Source organism: Euprymna scolopes, chromosome 40, assembly GCF_053919585.1.
Source record: "Euprymna scolopes isolate OS-2025 chromosome 40, ASM5391958v1, whole genome shotgun sequence".
In the NCBI taxonomy this organism is placed as follows: Eukaryota; Metazoa; Mollusca; class Cephalopoda; order Sepiida; family Sepiolidae; genus Euprymna; species Euprymna scolopes.
This window is the reverse complement of record NC_136521.1, coordinates 13,167,978-13,192,450: the sequence shown is the minus strand read 5'-3', so window position 1 is coordinate 13,192,450 and position 24,473 is coordinate 13,167,978. Positions and strand designations below refer to the sequence as shown.

Below are 24,473 nucleotides of genomic sequence, written 5' to 3'. Positions count from 1 at the left end.
GGTCAGAATTTATCCATGTGGCACTTATTGTCAGTCTTTGACTTTAAAGTCTTTTTTTTTTTTTTTTTTTTTTTACATGAAGTGGCTTCATGCTTTTCTGGAGCAATTTTTATATAAAAAAAAAAAAAAAATCGTGATTTAGTGATCTGTTGGAGCAACTCCAATTGCCTTTAATCACATTTTGATCCTTGCTGCAACAGCATACATTTTCTTTTCTTACTCCACGTTAACCATGACACATATTTAAGATGAAAGATGTCAGAAAAATATAATCATTCCGAATTATAAACGAGTTGAGTGTCTTAAAGTGGCTTTTAAGAAATGGATTTTCTTCTGTTTTTCCATTATTTTCAGTTTCCCACTTAAACATAATCTACACGGATTAGTGATTGCTCACAATAACTGGTAGTGTTTCCTGGAGTCTGAATGACAAGCATTTCCAAATTTCTTCACCCCTTTCGATAACCATTGCAAATGATTTTGCATTATTGCAACAGCCGATTACCATTTGTTATGATCTGATGAATATGAATACCTCCAGGTTCCTCCTGAGAAAAATATTATCTGATGTAAGCCATAAATACGGACTGGTAGATTAGCCTGGGAAAGATGTTGAAAGATATACCCAAAGCCCAATGTTTAAGGATATTATCAACTACGACTATGAACAACCTTTCATTATGGTGACTTGCTTGATTGCATTACTCGATTATGGTAGCCAATACCACTCAGTTCAAGCAAATATACCCTTTTCGCAGGATGTATCGGTTTACTTGCTGGCTTCTCTAAAGTTTTGGTGGCAGTAAGCTTTCCCAATGCCCCAATAGGTCCCTGCCCTTTTTTCAGTAGAAGCCTGGTTAGCGCTCTTTCTTTCTTAATTAATAACTACTTTATGTGATATAAGTCTAAGCTAGTGTCATGTGCTTTTTAGAGGGAAGGCTGACAATTTGATTTCGGTTTCAGTTCCCTTGGTTTTACATGGTGTTCTTTTCATGTTATTAGCTTTGTTGCTATTTAAACTGATCTCCGCAATTGTTGTGTATTCGCTCAATTTCAATAAGTTTTTTTTTTTTTTTTGTTACATAGGAGTCACCACTTATTAAGGCCCAGAGGCCACTCGAGGATAAGGGTTAATAAGTGTACAGTAGTCAATGGGACAATATCGTAGCAATCGTTAGTAGTGGAAATTTGGTAAATTGGATTACTTCAGGGGACGGTTCATCAAGAATGGTTTGCGCTGAACTTGAAGACAACCATAATTGTAGTCAGCTGGAAAGCAGGTAAACGGAAGAGAGTTCCACAAGCGTGCAGTTCTAAGAAAGAAACTTTGTTCATGGAATCTACAATTTAGGGTTACACACAGATACAAAGTGGGGGAAATTATTGATAGTGGTTTCAGGTAGACGAATATTTCTCGTGAAAGTTTGGCAGAGGGGGTATAGATTGTAGCTCAGATGAACACTTGCGACGAAAATCTTTTTGATGAAAATTGATAAGTGATTGCTCACAATAACTGGTAGTGTTCCCTGGAATCTGAATGACACCCTTTCGATAACCAATGCAAATGATTTTGCACTTGAAAGACAATTCTAAATCAAAATAAAAAAAAAGTTTTAACTAAGCACAAGAGAACATCCCATGCTGCTTATATACTAAATCTCTCACCCTTGATCTCTGTATATCAAGTTCTGACTAGGTTATTCATGTCCTAGCTCATCTTAATATTTTCTATTCAACTTAGCTGCTTGCATGATTTTTTAAAATTTCCTAATCAGGGCTCTACATTGCGAGTGAAACAGTCGCATTTGCGAATGATTTTTCAAAGTGGCAACTAGAAATAATGAAACACTTATCTTTTGGCGATTGTATTTCTTTTACCAACAATCTTCCAAAGCTCACTACTGAATGAAAATTGCAACTGTTTTTTTTTTAATATAAAACGAACAAAGTTAAATTATTTAAGCAATAAAAGTTTAATAGAACAATATACTTTTTTTTTTTTTTTTTTAAACAAAGGCTGTTTAAAAAAAATATCTGAAGTAATTAGAATTTTTATACTTTCACTTAACATAAAATTTGTTGTATATTTAGAATTACGCTTCTTTAAAAAAAGCACAGAAAAATCTTTATGATGTACATACTCGTCAAAGAACTAAGATGTCATATTCTAAAAATCATGTGGGCTTGGCTAGTAACTTTTCTATTTGGCTAGTAAACGAAAATATTTAGTTGTCAAAGGTCAACTGAAGATAAGTTTGTCCGTAGAGCCCTGCTAATAATGGTTCAAGTGTACTATGTCTGTTCTATTTTTGTTATAATCATAAAATCATATTTAATATCTTTTTTTTTGTAACATCTAGTACAGTTTTCTCTCAATGTCTTTTTTTTTTTGTTTGGGGTTTTTCATTTGTATATAGTGTGGCCAATTAGATCACACTTTTTACTAAGCAGTTATTTTCTACTGGGCAGTATACTTTAATTTTGCAGTTACAATTGTCTTTCTCTACTACTACTACCCCCCCCTTTTTTTTTGATAATTACTATTTTTATTAGCTTTTATTGACTCACTTTCAATTGAGACACTTCAAATACAATAAATTCAAACAATATAATTTGAAGCATTTAAATCAGAAAATAAGAAGTAAATATTGAAATATTGATCAGGACTAAATATAAAAATCGATGAAATCAATTTATATATTTTTCCTTTTTAACAACATGGACTAATATTTTCTCTAAGCTGTTTTTAATTTACCTTTTGTTAATGAATCTATTAACCACAGAGGTGCAGGGTACATCTTAACTTTTAGATTAACTTTTTTTGTATGCATAAACATTTACTTCAATTTTGTAAACAAAAAAAAAGTTCTGTTTCTTGTTGTGTTTCTGACTAATTGTTTTGTATTATGAACATGCATGCGTGCATCCACTGCACTGATCATGACCGTTAACTTGCTGCAATGGTTCAAAGTTGTTGAATTAAGTCAGTACTACAACAAAAAGTTCTCACGCCAAATAAAATTCCAGTTTAAAAACAATTAACAAGACTTAGTTTATTTTTTGTGGTTGCAATGGTATTCGTTTTCTGAATAAGATTTGCAGGGAATAGAATCCTGGCTGAACAAATCAAAACACAAGTTCACCAACAAATCATCTGTCTCTAAGGGCTACCAGAAAACCAATTGCTTCTTAAACGTCCAACTCTGACTGTCTCGTGTTTGGAAAGCTGGCTATAACTCCTCTCCCTTGTTCATAGATTCCGGTCTTGCGTGGTCATCACCCTTCAGTCACTCAAAGAATGACTACTGAATTATCCACCAAAGATAATGGCAAGCTAATGCCTCATCTGCAGACAATCGAGGGGCATTACTTTCCTCAAGGATGAACCCCCACTTAATAAATCACATTTTATTTAAAAAAAAAAAAATTTCTTAGTGGCCTAATTCACAATTATATTTTCATTTTTTTTTATAGCATCTTTTTCTATATAAATAAAACAGATGTATGTATGTATGTATGTGTTAGTCAGTGTGTAAATATTTAACCACTAAACTACTGGTCATGAAATTAACAGGAAATACTAATCATACACCAAGGATGATTTTATAGCGAGTAAAATCTTTGTTTGGCTGAATGATTAAGGCATACAGGTCGAGAAGTTGAAATGCAAAATGTTCATTTCAACTCTGCCGACATTTCTGTTAGTTTGAGCAGGCATAAACTAATCATAGCTAAAAGAGGTTTAATTTTATAACTTTCTTATCTATCGGATTAGCTCAAATGGTAGCGAATGCGTCTGGAGCACTAAATGTTTTGGTTTCGATTCTAGCTGTTGGCACCTGAGTCATTGTTTTTATATTTTTTTAAATCGGTACTAAGCATATAAAAATATTTAATAGAGAATTGGTTCCGCAATAATAAATATGAAATCTGCATGAATTAAAATATATTTAAGCGTATTTTATGACTGGCAAAGTTGGGCGCTTTTCTGCTAGTTAATAAATATTAATCGCAGCAAGTTTATTTGCAGTACTAACCATGCATCCTTGTTTACAGCATAAAACCTTTCTTGGATTGATTGTGCAGTTTGTAGTAAAACAAACAAAAATGGTTCTTTTTTTTAAGTCTCGCACGTGGGCCAGCTTCATGTTTTTACTTGTAGGAACTTTGCTGGAACTAAAATGATATAAGCATTTGCATAACGAGATCCGACATACAATCGATTCTTTTGTTGACTAGTTTTAAATTACTAAATCAGCACATTTATTCACTAGGTATCAAAAATCAACATGGCCTAACATCACAAGTACATTTGAGAAGTTTTATTACAACACAAGCTGAAAGGCTCAACGTATAAAATCAACAATAGGTTTTTTGATATCACAGAGGTGCATTCAAAATGAATGTTTCTCTTTAAAGCACAATTGCACCATGATACTTGACTTTTTAATTTTAAACTTAGATTCAAGCCATTTCTACCTCACAAACAGTAAGGATAGGCATATAAAATCAACAGTGATATGACAGGGATGCGTTTAAAGTGGATGTTCCTGTTCAAGCACAATTAAAGCATGATACTTGACTTTTGCATTTCAAACTAATTCAAGCCATTATATCTAAAAAACAAAATAATTTATAAAATCAACAGTAGGTTCTCTACAGTGCAATGTAGATTACAATGTATTGTGGGCTGTCATTGCATGGAGGCATGTGGAGCTTTCTCTCAGTGTACCGTGATAGGTCCCCAACTAGAACAGGCAATCAATTGACTTGATTGAAAAATGGGTGATTTCACCGATTTTGATGATAATAAAAATATGAAAGTGTAAAACATTTGTTGATCATTCTTCAATCCTGGGCAACGTCGGGTCTCTACTAGTCTTGTATACAAACTAAAATCAGATTTTCCCCTATTCCATTGACCAAAATAGTTTTAACAAAAAAGGAAGATAAAAGGTTGTTTTGTTCTTTGTTAGGCTTATGTCGCAAATATTTGTCATAATTCTTAAAAACAAGACATGGTGGCGGAGGAAGAAGAGAAAAAAGTAGCAAACCTCAAAAATCATGTAACTTGAGCAAATAGTTTTCATTAAAAAAAAAAAAGAAAAAAAACAGTTTATGGCTAAACAACAATTGACGATCTCATGACAGTATTCAGAAATTATCACCAGTTAACTCCCCCTTAAAATAGCTCTTCACAAATAGTTAAAAAACAAAAAAAAACCCAAAACAAGTTGGTCAAATTTTTTATTATTAATGAAACAATATTACTATTTATATAATCCATTATTTTTTCTTTATCAGCGACGAATCCAATTTATAAAATGCCCATCACGAAAAATAAAAGAATTTTCACAAAATACCTAAAAACAAAACTTGGCATAACAAAAATGCTATTGAGAATAAACCTATTTATGTCTTTTGTGTATAATAAAAAGATGTGGAATTCGTGCAGAGTTGCAAAACCAAAGTCAGTCATGTGGGTTAGAAATAATTTGGTAACTGGAATTTAAAATACAGGAATGTCACCAGGTACAATAGTCAGATTCAGAGATGCTGATATGGAATTGAAACTTTGGTTATTGCGACAGAAGGATTTGCACAGACTTCAGATCTTTGATCGGAACTGTTATTCTAGATTGGCTCACACCAGATCACTGGAGAAAATCTCAAATCTCAAAGTTTAATCTTGATGCTATTCATATCCTATCTCTGAGTTGCAATGAGGCACCTCCGTTGACGAGATCATGTTCTCAGACGCAAAGAAATTGAACTCGTACCCAGGGAGCATATGGGCACAACCTCAAATTTGAGGCTTAAGCTAAAGGGTTCTTAAGATGAAATTCAGTAAATCTTTCTTAAATTCATCAACAGAAATTAGGCCATTCCTGTAATGATCTGGTCCCTGTTGATTTTTGCGGTGGGAGTTTAGTTCTGTGCAGTTCTAGGAGGTCCACCCTCCCATGCTTTGCTTTCTCACTTTGAGAAGGGGTTAGTTTATTGCTAATTGCCTGAGGCGCTCTTACTGGGGAATGCCGACGAGGCTGGCCAGGCATTTTTGCAGACCAGAATGCCCCTCCTCAGGGACGCTAACTTCTGAATCCCACTTTCCAATCCTGGTGCCTAAGTTCTTGCAGGGAGAGAGAACTAAACAACTCTTAAATTGATGTCTAATGACCATGAATAAAATTTAATGCATATCTGAAATATTTGAATTTTCAAATTGGTGGTTGTGTCCATATCTAAAAGCCTTTAAAATACTCCATAGAAACTAAAAGTTTTCGGAACGATTATGGATGCGTTATACATATTGTTAAAATATCACAAGAGTCAAAGATATCTCGATTTTCACAGACGGCTTTTTCCCTCGGGTACATATTTATCATTTCCTCAGTCTGTCTTGAAGAGTTGCATTATTATTACTATTATATATCTATTGTCTCATTTTCCTATCATTTCTCTCCATGCAACGCATGTTCTCAACCCTCACTGGCCAGGTTTCACTTTCCATATATTATCACACTACACATGCTTGAAAGACTTTTTTTTATTCAACATTAGTAACACTCTGCTAATTAGTAATGACGGAGGTTTTCTTAACTTACTCTATACACATTTTACTTTTATAACCACATTGACCCTTTGTGCTCCAACAATATCACTAAGGTAACAAAACTTAACAACCTCAATAGCCTTGCCATCCAAATATATTTACTCTGCATCTAACTTCTCATCTGTAAAACTAACTGTAACGGCATTCAACTCTGGGGGTGGGAGTAAGGGTAGGGTTAAGCTGGTTCTAAATAAGTTCACTGCATCTTGTATCACCCTCACCAATCGTCAGCTGAGCCTCTGGTATAATCCAGCCATTCCTGGTTCAAGTGGCAAAAACAAAAAATGCAGAGGTCAACCATTAACTCTCTATCTTCTCTGTACCTATCCAAGTATTCAGTTGATCATCTCCGCACTTCTTCTAGCCAGCAGATGTTTGATTCAAGCTATCAATTTGTGGATAAATTTTTTCTCAGGATATCAAAGAACATGACCAAACCAACCAACCAACAAACTATATTTTTTAAAAGAATCTTTGACGCTGGTAGTGGTGCAGGTTGAATGGATGCTGCAGTTTGGAATTTGGTCAGAAAGATGGATGCATAGGATGTGCTAAAGACAGTACATGTCGAAAACCTAGAGTGCGTAAAGATCTTTGTGCAAGACGCAGGTCTTGTGACCATACAGCAGTATTGTACGTTTCAGTACTAACTTCTCGCACATCTCCATTGACATACACTTCCTGCATAAAAACGGGTGAGAAATAAGTGAAAACGTCTTAACCACTGCACAATAAAAACATGTGATAATCAAACATAACTGAATCTCCAAATTGAGGTATATTTAAACATTTATTTTGTGATTAAAATATACTGAAAATAAAAGGGAAACAAATATTGATTTCACTTTAGTATATTAATAGTTGTGACGGGACAATTCCAATACAATTACCGATTCTGATTCAGATTCTTTATAAATCTCTTAATATTTAATTAGAACGTTGCTAACTTTTCCCGACTACCATAAAAACACACATTAAATGTGCAGATATTTTCTCAAACGTAAAAGCACTTGTGTGGTGGGGTGATTTATAGATTTTAAGTGTTCATTTAAAATCAATATTTCTCATTTTATCATTAATACCAGCAATGGAAGATTTTTCTTTAAAGGAAATCAAATAAAAAAGACAAAAGAATCGTTTTTGGCATCAGGAAATAATCAAATTTTGTTTTTATTTTTCCGATTCTGATTCCATTAATCGTTGCAACACTAATAGATAAGAAATCCTCAACAGGCCCTCCCAAGTTTTAGTTGATTCAATAAAGATGGCTATCTGCTGACCTTTTCAAATGACCTTGACTGAATCATCATAGTTTTTCCCTCATAAATTTTATGCTGTTAGATGTCGCTCCCTTCCCCATAATCCACCTGCAAGAAAAGATGGGTTTCAGATTGCACTTTTTTTATTGGTTGAGGCAGAACACCAGGCCTATAGAGTCCCAGTCTGTAAATATTGACTGATTTATCCTTTCTTATTTTATTTATTTTTCCTTACAAAAAAAAAAATCTCCCGTTTCTTTCTGGTTCAAATGTCCCTATTATGCACCTTTTCCCACAAGAGCAAAATTAGACATACGGTCAATTTTTAATGTTCAAAATGGCATTTTTTTCTCCAGGCTACTTCAAGCTAGGTACTAAAGGGTGCGAGTTTTCCACTTCAGAATCCAGGAAAAACGGATTTCCACTTAAATTGCTCAAGCCTCTTGTATGTCCATTGAAAATGTTAATATTGTCATGAAGACTTAAGCTTCCAAATAATCTATTGTAATTGATAATTAGAGGACTTTAGTTTCATCAAAGAATGGCTTTTTGCTTTTTCCCTTGTACTTGGTTTTTTTCTCTTGACTTTATTAATTGAAACTGATTGGATCTATTTAGGAAATGTTGGGTTTTTGACCACTCACCTCCTCCCCATGGGCAGTGATACTCAGATTGGAAAATTTATCTTAATTTCATTTTCTTTCTTTCTATTCGTATCATCTCTGGTTACCATTTTCATTGACAGGCGATTTATTTTTTTCTGTTGGTATTTCCAGTTTTGGTGTGGACAATATTGTGTATCACTCTGCAATTAGAGACAGTACCATTTAAAAAAAAAAAAAGAAAAAAAAAAGCATCTCTGGGTTTTACGTTGCGTGTGAAACAGTCGCATTTGTGAGTTTTTTTTTTTTTTTTTTTTTTTTTTTTTAAACGGCAACTAGAAATAATAAAACGCTTATCTTTTGGCGATTGTGTTTTTTTTTCTCCCCCCCGCCCCACCAAACATCTTCCAAAGCTCATTACTGAGTAAAAAATGTCTTTTCAATCTTTTATTTAAAAAAAAATAAAACGAGCAAAGTCAAATTATTTAAACAATCTATATATATTAATACGATAGCCTGTATGTTATTTTGTGTGTCACACTTGCACTTTTTTTTTTCTTCTCAGTAACTGTCGTTTAATTGTTACGACCTTCCATTTCTTGTAATAAATAATTTTACCTAGAATTCTTCACAAGTTTTGGTTTCGGTTTTGATTATAACTGAAGGAACTCAAGTTATATATATATATATATATATATATATATATATATATATATATATATATACACATATATTTTTTTCTTCATAAGTTTTGGTTTCGGTTCTGATTCAAGCAGATGCACCTAAGTCATATTTTTTATTTTTGAATTGGTGGCATTCCTGCTAGCTTAAATAAATACTTTTGCAATTTTAACAAAAGAGCTACAATAATATCAGGGTGTCTCCATTTTATACTGAACATCTCGGGAATGCCAACATCAATATATTACATATGAAAGAGTCTGCTGTGGAATTTCCACAGGTTCCGCTGGTAAAAGATTTAATAGAACAAACTTTTTTAGCAAAGGCTGTTTCAAAGACACCTGAAGGAATTCTAATGTTCATACCGCCAAGTCTCGATGTAAAATCTGATGTATATTTAGAATTGTATTTAATTATAAAAAATACAGAACAATCTTACATGTATATACTAGTCATAGAATGAAAATGGCATACTCCAAAAATCACATGGGTTTGGCTAGTAGCTTTTCTATTTGGCTAGTAAACGCAAATATTTAGTCGTCAAAGGTTAATTTAAGATAAATTTGTCCTTAAAGTCCTGCTTCTTGTCATAATGGTGTTGTCTTTAAAAAGAAAAAATATCCAAGTTGTCTATAAGATTTTTTTCCTTGTTGGGTTTGTCTTTTTTGACATGATCCAAATCTGGCTTCTTTCATATTGATTTACTATTAAAAGAAACATCTATCTTGATCTCTACTGTGCTATGAATCATATTAGGAAGATTCAGTATGTTAGCTGTTGAAATGAGTTTTATATGAGCAGGCAAATTGTGTTTGTGTCATTTTTGCACATTTTTTTTTTCCGATGGGTAATGGAATTTTTCTCTATGCTTAGGCTGGATTGCTTCCATTAATTTTTATTTGCAAGATATTGTTACATTTTTAAGGATTTTTCACTTTTTCAAAGTTTGCATTTTTAGGTGTACAATGTGAAAATTGAATTTTAGATGAATCGCACAGAAGACGTCAAATTTTCTGATTTTTAGCAAATTTTGAATGGTTATAAATAAGGTAGCTAAGTGAGCTACTAAAATTAATTTGGTAAAGTTATATATATATACATATATATATATATATATATATATATATATATATATATATATATATACATGCCCATGTATATCACTGGGTTACTGAGAATATATATACCAAAATTCATAGGTAAAAAAAAAATACATATGCATCCTAAATATTAACGTTTACAAACAAAAAAATAATGTGCCTATGTCAGTGCTTTTTAAGAATATATATTCCAAAATTGATAATGATCCATTCATTAGTTTAGGAGATATATATATATAAAGGGTGTCCACAAAGTCTTGTTACATTATGTAGCCAGACTTTGTGGACACCCTGTACATATATATACAGGGTGTCCACAAAGTCTGGCTACATAATGTAACAAGACTTTGTGGACACCTTGTGTGTGTGTATGTGTGTGTGTATATATATATATATATATATATATATATATATATATATATATATATATATGAGAGAGAGAGAGAGAGAGCTCAGAAGTAGTAATATGAAAAGTTAGCTACATAGATGTTTCATTCTGCAGTGAAATCATCATGCGTAAGAAATAATTACAGTGCTCGATTTTGTTATATTTATAATATATGCTGATTAGCTGTCTGTACCGGCGGTTTCTGAAGCAGTAGGTTAAAACAACCGAATAGCTTTGGATGTTATCCCTTCCATCAACGGCTGGATAAAGGGGCAGTATCCAAACATTCACTGCCATGGAAAACCCTCGGCTAATCAGCACATAATTGTATGATAATATGCCACTGGGCTGCCTCCCTTCTGATTACAACATGGTTGTTTTTAAGTCCAATGTTAGCAAATTCTTGAAGCATTCTCTTAATCAAATTCTGCCCAGCTTCAACCATCAATTGCCAATCCTCATAGTATTGCTATGCTATTTATATGGGATCCTCATTAATCCTTATCCTTCAATGGCCTTCAGGCCTTGATAAGCAGTGACTTGTTCATACATTAAAAACAATCAAAACTTGTTAGTACTAATGGCGACTCTTTATGATCCCCCCCCCCATTTTAAGTAAGGAGGTATAAAAATCAAACTAAAGAGGCTTCCAGGGTGCTGCTTTAATCATCCCAGTTGTAGAGGTAGATTACAGCTACCCTCACTCCCCTGCGAAAGAGTGTCTGCTGACAATATCGTACCCCACAAAAAAAAAAAAAATCAATTGGTTGCAACTTGACCGAATTTTTAACCCCACCTCACACCCCCGGAATATTCCGTGGGGAGGGACGCAATTACAACTATTCCTGAAACAAAGATGGCAGGCGGAAAAGCAATTTCTTCTGCTCGGAACTGCTCCCATTTTTACCCCCACCCCTCCTACTGCCTGGTTTTGTCTTCGCTCGTCTTCGGCTGCTGTGTTCATCATCTTGTGTCCATCGATTTTCCTCTCTCTCTAAACTGATCCTCTAGATTTATTATTAAAGCTGCTACAATAGATTGTGTCTCCCAGTCAGTCATACTCACCATCCCTACCCTCCACTGATGCTGCTGCTGCTGGCCACCATCCTGACATGTCATGATGACTACTAGTACTATTACCACTACTACTACATCCACTTCCTCTATTCAGCCTCCTCTTAGCATCCATCTTCTACTTCATCTTTTCACCCTATTGCTTGATATTCCCATTCATATTTTTTCTTCATATGCCCTTCTCGATATTTCGATTGGCTTTTTTTTTATTTTTTTTTTTTTTTATTTTTTTTTTTTTTTATAAATTCTCTTTTTCATTGTATTTTCTTTCTCATCCTTCATTATCTTTGTATTCTCCTTCATGGTGTTTTCCATCTTTTCTATTTCTCCTTAATTTTCTTATTCTCATTCACAATATTTATATTCTCTTTATCAATTGTATTCTTCACCTTATATATATATATATATATATATATATATATATATTAGTGGTTTGGCAAGGCCACATGGGAGACAACCGAAGCAGCAAAACAAGCTGCCTGCCAGGACACTATATATACAAATGTAGGTAAATTTGGGCATATTTTATTGGTTTGAAAATATAGGGTTTTTTTGAGTTTTTTTTACCAATTGTCATAAAATTTTAACCATAGAATAGTATTATAATCTCCAAAAAGCCTGCAAATTTTCATGTAGCTTCGTCCCATAAAACCAAAGATATGAGCATTTCAATATTCAATTTGGCTACTAGTATAGATATATCCGTATATTAGTGGTCTGGCAAGGCCACAGGGGAGACAACCGAAGTTGCCTGCCAGGACACTATATACAAATGTAGGGAGAAAACCGAAGCAGCAAATATAGAAATGTAGGGGAGACAAATGAAGCAGCTTGCCAGGACACTATATATACAAATGTAGGCAGATTTGGGCATATTTTATTCATTTTAAAACATAGGTTCTTTTTTATCAATTGTCATAAAATTTCCGCCATAGATTAGCCTGCAAATCTTCATGTAGTACCGTCCCATAGAACCAAAGATATGAGCATTTCAATATTCAATTTGGCTACAAGTATACATATGTCCGTATATAGATATACCACCTTTTTTTGGCAATTTTATAAGTTCAAAATCTCAGCGGTTATTGACGGAATTTAAGAAATGAAGGCTCGTTGGAAAGGTAATGACCTGAATTGTGTCATGGGCTATGTGATATTTGCCTTTAAAGTCGCACATTTTTTCAAAAAGTAGAGGATCACTTTTCATATCAATTTAACATAAAATGAGCACCCACTTTATGGCCACCTTTTTTTGAGGGGGTCTGTTTTGTTTAGGGGTGGTATTCATTGTCGCATAGGTTTTCAGGTGTGCTGAAAAAGAATATATTTAAATTTTCTGGAAATAAGTATTTTTCCGGGCATTAAGCAAAAATATGCACACGCTTGCCTGTACAACAATGGTCATCACTTATAACGTGAAGAATTACATTGCTTAATACCCGAAAAATACTTGCAGAAAATTTAAATGTGATATTCGTTTTCAGCACACCCGAACACCCATATAAAACAAGTTTTTAAGGTAGATTTTGTGTTGGTCTACCAGGCCACAATTACCAAATAAGCATCTCCCCCAAATTGTGGCTATAAAGTGGATGTTCATTTTATATTAAATTAATATAGAAAAGTGACCCCCCCACTTTTTGAAACTATAATTTCTTCATATCTTGGAAACTAATCGTTTTCTGAGATTTTAACTGTTATTTTCGTTTTCGGAAACCTGTAATAGTGGTAATTTTAAAGGATGTTTTGTGGGTGGAAGGATACTGCACCGTTACCAATATTTCAATCAGTCATTTGTTTTCTTAGTTTTGCATATGAATTACAAAATATCTGGTATTTCCCCCAAACCTCTGACCTTGATGGAGGGGAGACAAAAACTCGCTGCTATAGTTTCAAATGATCTGAAATAACAGCAAGAGGAGACTTGATTCCAAATATTTCTCATATGTAATATCTCCCCTCTTTGGTTTTCATACATAAAGTAAATTTCACAGTGTATAAGGATTATTTAATACTGAAGATATTCACAATCGTAGCCCATTTCCAAAAGAGGGAAGATATTACATATGAGAAATATTTGGAATCAAGTCTCCTCTTGTTGTTATTTCAGATCATTTGAAACCATAGCAAGTTTTAATCTTCACTCCATCAAGGCCAGAGGTTTCGGGGGAGGGTATATATATATATATATATATATATTCTTCACCTTATTAATTGTATTCTTTTTATTTTCTTTGTTCTCTTTTTTCCTTTTTTGTTTGTATTCTATTTCCTTCTACTCTCGTTATTTCTATTTGCTTATTTATTTCCTACTTTTTGTTATTTTTTTTTCTATTTTTTTAAATCTCCTCTTTCATTGTATTTCCACTTCTCCATCACAATCTTTGTATTCTCCTCCATATAAAATCTTTTTTATTCTCCTTCTTCATCGAATACCATTTTTTTATATTCATCTTTGTTGCATTCTCTTTTATTCTCTTTTGTTGTCTTTTTCTCCTTTGTATTCTTCCCCCTTTTTGTCTTTTTATTATCTCCCTTATCACCTCTCTTTGATATCCCCTTCTATTGTATTTTTATTCACCTTCATTTTCTATTTTTTTTCTTCTTTTTATTTGTATACTATACCTCTTTAATTTCTCGTTCTCCTCTTTCATATTCTCTTTCACCTTTGTATTTTTCCTTCCCTCCTGTCCCTCTTTGATATCTCCTTCTCTCTCTATTTCTTATTCTCCTTCTCTATTTCTTATTCTCCTTCTCTATTTCTTATTCTCCTTCTCTATTTCTTATTCTCCTTCTCTATTTCTTATTCTCCTTCTCTATTTCTTATTCTCCTTCTCTATTTCTTATTCTCCTTCTCTATTTCTTATTCTCCTTCTCTATTTCTTATTCTCCTTCTCTATTTCTTATTCTCCTTTTCTCTCTATTTCCTATTCCCCTTCTCTCTCTATTTCTTATTCCCCTTCTCTCTCTATTTCTTATTCTCCTTCTCTCTCTATTTCTTATTCTCCTTCTCTCTCTATTTCTTATTCTCCTTCTCTCTCTATTTCTTATTCTCCTTCTCTCTCTATTTCTTATTCTCCTTCTCTCTCTATTTCTTATTCTCCTTCTCTCTCTATTTCTTATTCTCCTTCTCTCTCTATTTCTTATTCTCCTTCTCTCTCTATTTCTTATTCTCCTTCTCTCTCTATTTCTTATTCTCCTTCTCTCTCTATTTCTTATTCTCCTTCTCTCTCTATTTCTTATTCTCCTTCTCTCTCTATTTCTTATTCTCCTTCTCTCTCCATTTCTTATTCCCCCCTTCTCTCTCTATTTCTTATTCCCCCCTTCTCTCCCTATTTCTTATTCCCCCCTTCTCTCTCTATTTCTTATTCCCCCCTTCTCTCTCTATTTCTTATTCCCCCCTTCTCTCTCTATTTCTTATTCCCCCCTTCTCTCTCTATTTCTTATTCCCCCCTTCTCTCTCTATTTCTTATTCCCCCCTTCTCTCTCTATTTCTTATTCCCCCCTTCTCTCTCTATTTCTTATTCCCCCCTTCTCTCTCTATTTCTTATTCCCCCCTTCTCTCTCTATTTCTTATTCCCCCTTCTCTCTCTATTTCTTATTCCCCTTCATCTTATTTGTTATCTCTTTCTACTTTTCTTATTATTTTTCATTACTCCCTTTATCTCACTCCTTTTATCCGACTATTCCCTCTTCTTTCCATAACTCCTTTCATTGAAAGCACCATTTCTTACCTCCTCCATGCATCGCATTCTCCTATTCGAATCCCTACTCTCTAAAATCGTTCGCAAAACACCACACGCCTGCACGATCTGCGCAAAACTCAACCAAATTTAACAAGTGGCAAATCTAACCACATTAATCCTATAATGATTTATCGTGATTTATTTTTAATGCATATGCAGAGTCAGTAGCTACAAACCTTTTATTCAGACTATGGAAAATTTTCAAAGGTCCAACCTAAAAAAATCTTGCTCTATGAATAATCTTAATTCGTCCAGACGTCCTTGCTTGCTTGCTTGTATCTTGTAAATTTTGGTTTTGGTTTCGATTCTAGCTGATGTCACTCAAGCCATATATATTTTTATTTCTGAAATCACGACTGTATACTGGGTACAATAGAATATGAAATAATTATTTCATATTCGATAGGGAATTGACTCTAAAATAATAAATACAAAATCTACATTAATTAAAATATATTTTAGCGTACTTTACAATTGATCATTGATTTTAAAGAATGTTTAAAAATGGTTTTGATTACTGATATTATAGAGGGAGTTGGAGGAGCTAATCCAGAGTCTGTTCAGCTCAATATATCTTTATTAATATAACATGGATAAGATCATACCACATACTTTGTGTCAAGGTTTTTTTATGATACCCAAGACATGAGAAGGAGTAATGATCAGGTCATTAAGTACGGCTTCAGTTCACAATAGGAGGGAGTAGTTTGCAGAGTCCACAATGGAGTTCAAAGTGAAATGCTGGGAAAGTAGTTCAGACTTAGCAGTTGTCATTCAAACCAGATCATTGTAGTTGGATTGGTTGTTGAAAAAAAAAAAAAAGAAACAAGGTTGCAGAAGATGTAAGGTCCAACTCATGGAATTTCGAGATATCCCACTTTGACACCCACTCCTTATTTTAAAATCTTCCAATATTCAGATTGTTCATTCTTAGAAGATTAAAAATTGTTTTTAAAAAATCCATTATTTTTGCAATACTGACTCCTTTCTAAACCTCTGACTTTGCAATCCCGGTTAATAACTTTGTTACACAAATGTACATACTTAAAACTGTTCAGTCAGTTTTAGCAAATATTGGTCCGTGTTCTTACAAAATAAAGATTTCATTTCCAATCGATTTAATCAACTTTCACATTTAATCCAATTAAGTTTTTATTACTAATATCATAAAAAGGAACCCTTTCACAATCCCATGTCCTTCTCATGCCACCAATGCCACTGCAATCTGAAAGAAATCTGAATCTCACAGCTAATAAATTTTATCATAGAAAAAGTGGATGTTTCACTGATAATACACTTCCTTTGTATTGTAGTTATAACAGCATTCACCCCTTTTTGTTCAGCAAATCAGTTCTGTATCTTATAGTCAAATGTTTCTTAGAATTGGAAGAGTTGCATTTGTTTTATCTTCCTTTTCTCTTTGTCAACCAAAGGCAGTGAAAGAAAGCGAAAAGTACAAATGAACACTTTTCCTTCTTTTTCACTGTTGTATATCGAAATATATATATATATATATGATGAAAATAATGGAAATAGTATTCCGACAAAATAGAGAAAATAAAAAGGAACAAACCGTATTATGTGTTCATCAACGTTTCGTCTTTATTTATATAAAAGCGAAAATGTATGTATGTATGTATGTTCGCTTTTCCTCGATGTCCACGAAAGGCTTCTTTCAAAGAAGCGCTTGCTCGCTTCACAACTTTTTAAAACTTTTTATATCATCTATAAATTGTAATATCTACGAATTACCCACGGAGCTCACCTCTCTATTTAATTTTATTCACTTTCAAACCTTAATTATTCCACATTTCCCGCATCAGCACGCGTTACATTCGGTTTTCGGTATAAAAAAAGCGAACCTCGACTCTAATCACAGGCCCAGAGCCAGTTTGGTCAATGTCGACTTCGTCATATCAGACTGTAGCTTTCATTTCGAGACGAGGGAGCGGGTTTTTAAAAACAAACAAACCCATTTATTCAAAACTGTCCCGCACAAAATAACTGCTGAATACCTATCGCCGTCACGTCAATCAAAAACGCGCACCTGTTTTTTTTAAAACCCTTTACTATTTTCCAACTGCACGTCGTCAACGCTTCGGGTTTTTTTTCACATAACCTGAAAAACACCCGGGCAACGCCGGGTACCCCTCGCTAGTATATATATAAAAGTGAAAATGTATGTTTGTGTGTATGTTTGGATGTCTGCTAAAAACTTTCAACAGACGCAACGAAAATTCACAAACTCGGTATCACATCGAAGCTCCATCCTTTGCTCGAAAAATATTGAAAAATTGGCCAAAAACGTTAACTTTTTCACTCCGAAATCGACAATTTTCGACAGGGGGGGGGGAGGTCAACAAAAACAGTCCTCTCATGACAATGACCGATTCTACGCATGCGTCAGATGACGTCGTGACCTGATTTACTTTAAATAGTTGAAAAACCGAACAAATTTCATGTAAGTCGTGTTAGCTCAGTTGCTTAAGGCCTTGGTTCATTATCTAAAGGTTTTGGGTTCGAATCGTGGTGTGAGATGTTTTTCCGATTTTTTTCAATTTTAATATTGAACCAGTGTTTCATTTTTTTTTTTTTTTTTTTTTTTTTTTTTTACTTCGCTTATTCTTAGCGACACTCAAAAACACCTGGATACCCACCAATTTTTTAAATTTTAATATCGAAACAGGCTTATTGAAGCCATTTTTCACATGTTCGTTTTTCTGTTTTCATCGTTCGCTTGCCTTACGTTAGTTTTTTTCCCCCGCTTAAGTGTTAGTGTTGTTTTCTTTTTTTACTTCTCTTATAAGAAACAAACCTTCATCGTCGTCATCGTCGACTTCCGGCCACACACCTGTCAATTTCGTTCTTAAATAAATTCAAACCTCTTTCACTAACTCATTCTGGTTGCCCGATTTTATTTTCAAACTTCACCTCGGGTTTGGTTTCGATCCTTTTTTATTTAACACCACACACACCTACAAACATCTGGGCAATGCCGGGTACCCCCGCTAGTTTGTTATAAAACAAGTACCAGCCGATCAGAGTAGCAACATTAGGACTTTTTACTGTCAGAGTGAAAGCCCCTCTGCCTTTATCTATGACTAATAAAGAATAAAATATTGATCAGGACTAAATCAGACTTATCAAATATTAATCTCTACTATTATATAAAAGGAACATTGTGTATGGACTCTGACTTTATGTACTTGGCAATGTTCTTAGATAAGTTTGTATAAGAATGTCTTCAATAAGTATTGATAATCAGAAAAAATCCAATGAAAAAAAGAATCGGCGATTTTGACCAAAGTTAACGCCTTATACAGCCTAACATCACAAGTGCGTTTGAGAAGTTTTATTACCACACAAACAGAAAGGCCCGACATATAAAATCAACAGTAGGTTCTTTGATATGTCAGAGGCACGTTCAAAATTTATGTTTAGAGTACAATTGAACTATGATACTTAATGTTTGCAGTTAAAACTTTAATTTAAGCCATTATATAAAATAATTTTATAAAATCAATCGTAGGTTCTCTACAGTGCAATGTAGACTGTCACTGCGGAAAGGCATGTAAAGCTTCTTCCTGATGCACTGCAACCAAGGCAGGCAATTGAGTTTATTGAAAAATGAGTATATGACAATAAATAAAATATGAAAGGGTGAAACATTTGTTGATCCTCTTTCGATTCTGATCAATGTCGGGTCTCCCTGCTAGTAACAAATATAGAAGAAAAAAAATTGTTTGTCCTCTGACAAAGGAGGGATTGAACCTAGTTATTCACTCCCTTTTGTCTGTTCATCTGTTAGTTTGTTTGCACTTTCTCAATAACCACACCTTGGATTTTTTTCTTTTTTTTTTTTTAATTCTGCACAAACATTAGTCATGGTGAAAGTAAATTTTTACTAGAATCGATTTTCCGGGATAACTTTGCCCCCCCCCCCGGGGAGATTATAGGGGTAGAATTGCCCCAAAATCGTTCACTTGTTGAGGAGGACCCCACATGTTTTGCTTGTTTTTATTTTATATAAGATTTAACCAGCATAATGGTTAGTGTTCGTTAATGGACTGGGAGATTCCCCCCCCCTTCCGTGGAATGGGTTAGCGTTATAAGGTGAAGGATGAAGAGGAAGTGGAGAAATCCTGAGAATGATGTGGCCGCCTCCTCTGCACTTTGGTGCAGTAGCTAATAAAAAAGTAACCTTTAGGTTGCCCTCGGTTATTAACCATTTTTACTTCATGTAAGATAGATTTAAAAATATTTGTATGCGAACATGGTTTAATTTATTATTTTTTAAATAAATAAAAAAAATGCTCGTTTCCTGTTGCCACAATTTTTGTTTTGAATAAGCCCATTCTTTGTCCGAATATGCAGTTTATATTTTGCGTTATTTGGATAATTGTTTTGAACTTTGCTAGTATTCTCAATGTTTCGGCCTGTGTAGCATCCAACCATATTAAAGTGCGTCTTGTAATCTATACAAAGTTTCAAAAGAAAAGCCTTTGTTATGAGAGGGCGTTTTCCTTATAAAATGTTTCTTGATATTCCATTTTCTTTATAAAAAGGAATAGAATATTAAAATGTTCTATTTAGAACGTTTTGGGAACAATCTAGAATAATCATGAAAATTCCATGCAGAAACTATAAGGACGCTACACGAGAAGCCGCGTCGGTTTTTACAGAGCGATTTAATGTGAAGTTGCTACTTGTTGTTAATAACTCTGTTAACGTTTCTAGCATGAAAATCCAGCTGAAAGAAACTCCTTAAAGGCCCACTATCGCATTATTAGGAAAAACTAAAATTTCAGTAAATACAAAGATTTCTGTATATTTTCTCACTGACCAAAGAACTATATTTTAATATTTTTAAGTTTAGATTTACCCATCCACAAAGCATTTTATTTGAATTTAGTGAAAATAAAATAAAAATCACTATCAAGCTGCAGTCGCTTTTAAAGCTATTAGTAGCAGTAGTTCGAACACAGTGTATTTACTTGTAAATATTTTGTATGTTTTGTTTTATGTTAAAATAAATGTTCCTTTATTTTAACTCTGAGTTGAATTAGTTTTTTTTTTTAATTTGTTGTGCGTTCATATCCTTAGATAGAAATGTAACACCCTTTATTTAGTCCATGGGGTAGATTGCTCTTGTTCCATTAGCCACGACTGGATAGAAGTAAAAGTGCATTCTTATACATAAATATTTTCTGAGTTTAACAAGATGTAAGTGAAGAAGGTCGGAGGTTAAATCGCCCAAAACATTGAGAATATAATCCCAAGACGAGAATAGTAGTCTGAATAATAAAAATTATACAAACTAGCAGGACTTGTGGAAATGTTTTGATAAAGTTTATATTTTTCAGGATATCGCAAAATTTGTTATGTATAAAAAAACCCCCCAAAAAACAGCAAATAAGAGTTCATTAACGTTTCTATGAAAATGGTGTCCGTTGTATTTTAAATATAAAACTAACACAGAGATAAATTAATAAATACTAATAAATACTCAGAAAGTAATATTGTGCTACATAGTTCAATACAAATAATAAAATCACATTGTAAGAAACAATTTTTAATCTACGCTTTCAATCTAGCAACTCTTGGCAGAAAGTGTTCATTTTTGTTTTTGCCCTATTTCTTTCGAATGTTCCCTTTTATGGAATGTTTTGCTGACTTTTTTTCCAGTGAAAAATCATTACACATTGAAATTATAAGTTTTTCACACCATTACAGTGATCACATGTTATAATGATATTAAAAAAACACGGCTGCATTAAGTTGAAAAGCTCAAAAGGAGATCACCCTCATATTGTTAAGGGTTGCCAGGTTGGCCTTTTTTCATGAATTTGGCCTATTTTGAAGCAATTTGGTTTTCCAAAATTGTATTTTGGCTTTTTTCAAAGATTAAGGAAAGAACAAACGGAATATTATATAGATTCTAAAGATTACTAATCCTCATCAAAAACTATGGTTTATAGTTGAAAATATCTCTGTGCGTGGGTTAGCTTCAACATGTTTTCACCTATTCTTATGAAAGCTTGGCTAGAATTAAAATAATAAAAATTTGCATAACCAGTTTCGAAATGTGCCTATTTATACAATCCACACTATTATGTTGATGGTTTTAAATTACGAAACTAGTAGTCTCTTACGTACCAAATCTTATATCCATATAAATAAAACAGATGTATGTGTGTTTGTTTGAAAATATTTAACCGATAAACTCTTAAACTACTGGTTACATAACACTGCAATTAGCAGTAAATAGTAATCCTACACAAAGGATAGTTTATAACAAGTAGAATCTTTGTTTGGATGGATGAATAATGCGTACAGAAATATCAAGTTGAAATGCAAAATGTTCATTTCAACTTAACGACATATTTCTATAACTTTTGCGCATTCGTAAAACTGATCATAGCTAAAAGTGGTTTAATTTTAGAACTTATTTGTCAAGTTAGCTCGAATGATGGGGAACATGGCTGCAGTGCTAAATCTTTTAGTTTTGATTATGGCTGATGGCATTCAAGTTAGTCTATTTTTATTACTTTTGAAATCAGTAATATATATATATATATATATATATATATATAAATTACCCTACCCGTGATCTGTTGGGGGTCGGTATGTTATATTAGCTATGGAATTAATGTATGAGCGTGACGTAAAGAAAATATTTTTTTGTGACATAACGGAAACATTTCTATGAAAGTATATTAAAATGAAAAAAAGAATATAGATAGATTTCTATGAGTCGTTCAGTTTATAATTGTTTATTTTTGAAAAAAAACAAACACTTACAGCCATTGAATTATAAGTAGTTTGCCATACTTATAGGTAAATGTACACTGACATGATACCATAATACTTAAATTTAAATTCAAATTTTGATATATCATTTTTAAATGAAATTGTTAGTTGAAAGTACAGAATAGTTAAAAAAGCACTCTCTCCGTGTTAAGAATGTCTTTTTAAATAGAAAATGAAAATAAAATGTAATTTTTTTCAGTTATTTTAAACAAACATTGGGTCAAATATTTAATTTATATATTAATAATAAGGTCAATAAAACTAATTTAGACAATGCGGAAATGAACGATGTAAAAAAAAAAAAAAAAAAAAAAAGCAGAAAGTATTAATAATTGTTTATTTGTATAATTTAAACGTGAAAAAACAAAACAAAACAATTGGGACGCTGAAAACGTACACAGTAAAACAATACGTTTTATTGTCGTATTGATTATTTATTTGTAACGCAAATTAAAAATAACATTTTCGGGGTTATTTATTTATGTTAGTAGTGTAGAAGAAAATGTATGAATGTTTTTTAAGAAAGGTGTATTAAAAAATGGAGAATAAATTTAAAAAAAAAAAAAGGAAAGCGATGGGTAAATCGCCGTTGTAAAATGCTCTTATGGTTGTCATGTTGTTTATTCACGCATGCGCAACCGGAAGTCGTAAACCGGATGTGTGGTTACAACACCTGTTACAAGGTCATTTGAGTTTTATAATTATATAGATATGACAAAAGTCTATATTCCAAATTTCAAGAGGTTGGCCATTTTACCGTTTTTCTTTAAGTAAATTGAAATGCTCAATTCTTGACAGCACCCGTTTTGTAGCACGGAATCATTCATGTAATTGTCATTTTTTAATTTATTCCGCCCTTAACTCATCCGAAGGAAAGGAACTCATCAACTTTAAAAGAAAATAAAGGAATATTGGTATAATGACAAAATAACGGAATATGGGCATGATTACAAAATTTGTGTAGATAGCGTAACAAAAAGAAAAACAAGTGCAACGTCTCTTCCGATTTTCAGATTTTGTAATCATATACGTTTTTCTTTTCTTTTTTTCTGATTTTTTTTTTTTTTTTTCTTTTTCTAATTTCTTTTCTTTTATTTAATTTCAGAAATTGGTGCAGAGCAGACGAGTGTTTCTGCTGGCTGGGAGTCCTTGCTTTTCCCCGGGATTACAAGGGAATAATGTTGCTCTTACTCTTTCTCCTGGCCTTAGTAGAATCCAAAGGTAAGTTACATTGCAAGATGATCAGTCGCGTTTAGAAACAAGTTGTGAAATATTTTTCAAATATTTTCTTGTCATCATATTAAAATGTTGAATTACATCAAATGAATCAACAGTGTAATCTTCAAAATTCTTTTTTTATTATTATTCATTGATTATAAAAATTAATACTAAATTAGACAAATAGGTACCTCCAACGCGCGCCACAGTTTTAACCCCCTCTATATATAACACAATGTAATTGTAATTTATCATCCTAACTTTTTTACCATTTAATAGAAAAAGCTTCAAATAAACTAATATTTTAAAAAATTTTTACAGCATACAAAAATAATGAAAATGCGAGACAAAAATTGTGTCTACATTATCGACGCTTTAAAACAACGTTCCTATGTAGTGACGTTTTTTAAGCCGTTCACACACCCATGTTTTAAAAATCTAGTAAAAATCAAATAATAATCATATTTTCTTGAAATTTTCGATATTCAATCATTATTAAATAAACTTGCATATTAAAAGTAGGTTTCATTAACTATATTAGCGTAAATATATATATATATATATATATATATATATATATACTTTTTTTTTCTTAGGTGTTCTCCCCCTCCCCCCCTCCATATTTCATGATCTGAAAACTAAGCGAAATAAATGTGGGTTGATAAGTTTCAACATTTTTTAAAGCTGAAAAGATCAAATAATTAATATATATATATATATATATATAAAATCCTGTTATTTATTTCACTTACCTCAAAGTTGTAAATAAAATTGGACATAAATTCAATATTATTAATTTATTTTTATTTCGGACTATTATTCTCATCTTTATTAGTTGTTGTTTTTGATCTTTTATTGGTTTTGTTTATTCACAACGTTTCGGCCAACTATTCCTATGGCCTTCGTCAGGTGGTAACCGCGACGGATAGGAACTTTGAATCTCCTAACTGCATTCTCAGCCATCACTGCCATCCGTAGTTGT

General features: G+C 32.8%; 1 protein-coding gene across 4 annotated transcripts in view; it reads left to right on the top strand.

Annotated features, from left to right (window-relative positions):
* Positions 1-24,473, top strand: part of LOC145265375 (putative receptor-type tyrosine-protein phosphatase mosPTP-1) — a 475,862-nt gene that overhangs the window by 119,188 nt on the left and 332,201 nt on the right. For all 4 annotated transcript variants that reach the window (XM_080121163.1, XM_080121162.1, XM_080121161.1 and 1 more), the window contains exon 2: positions 23,379-23,494. In XM_080121163.1, the coding sequence (XP_079977289.1) occupies positions 23,452-23,494 (43 nt within the window). In that variant the 5' untranslated portion in view covers positions 23,379-23,451. The remainder of the gene's footprint in view (positions 1-23,378; positions 23,495-24,473) is intronic.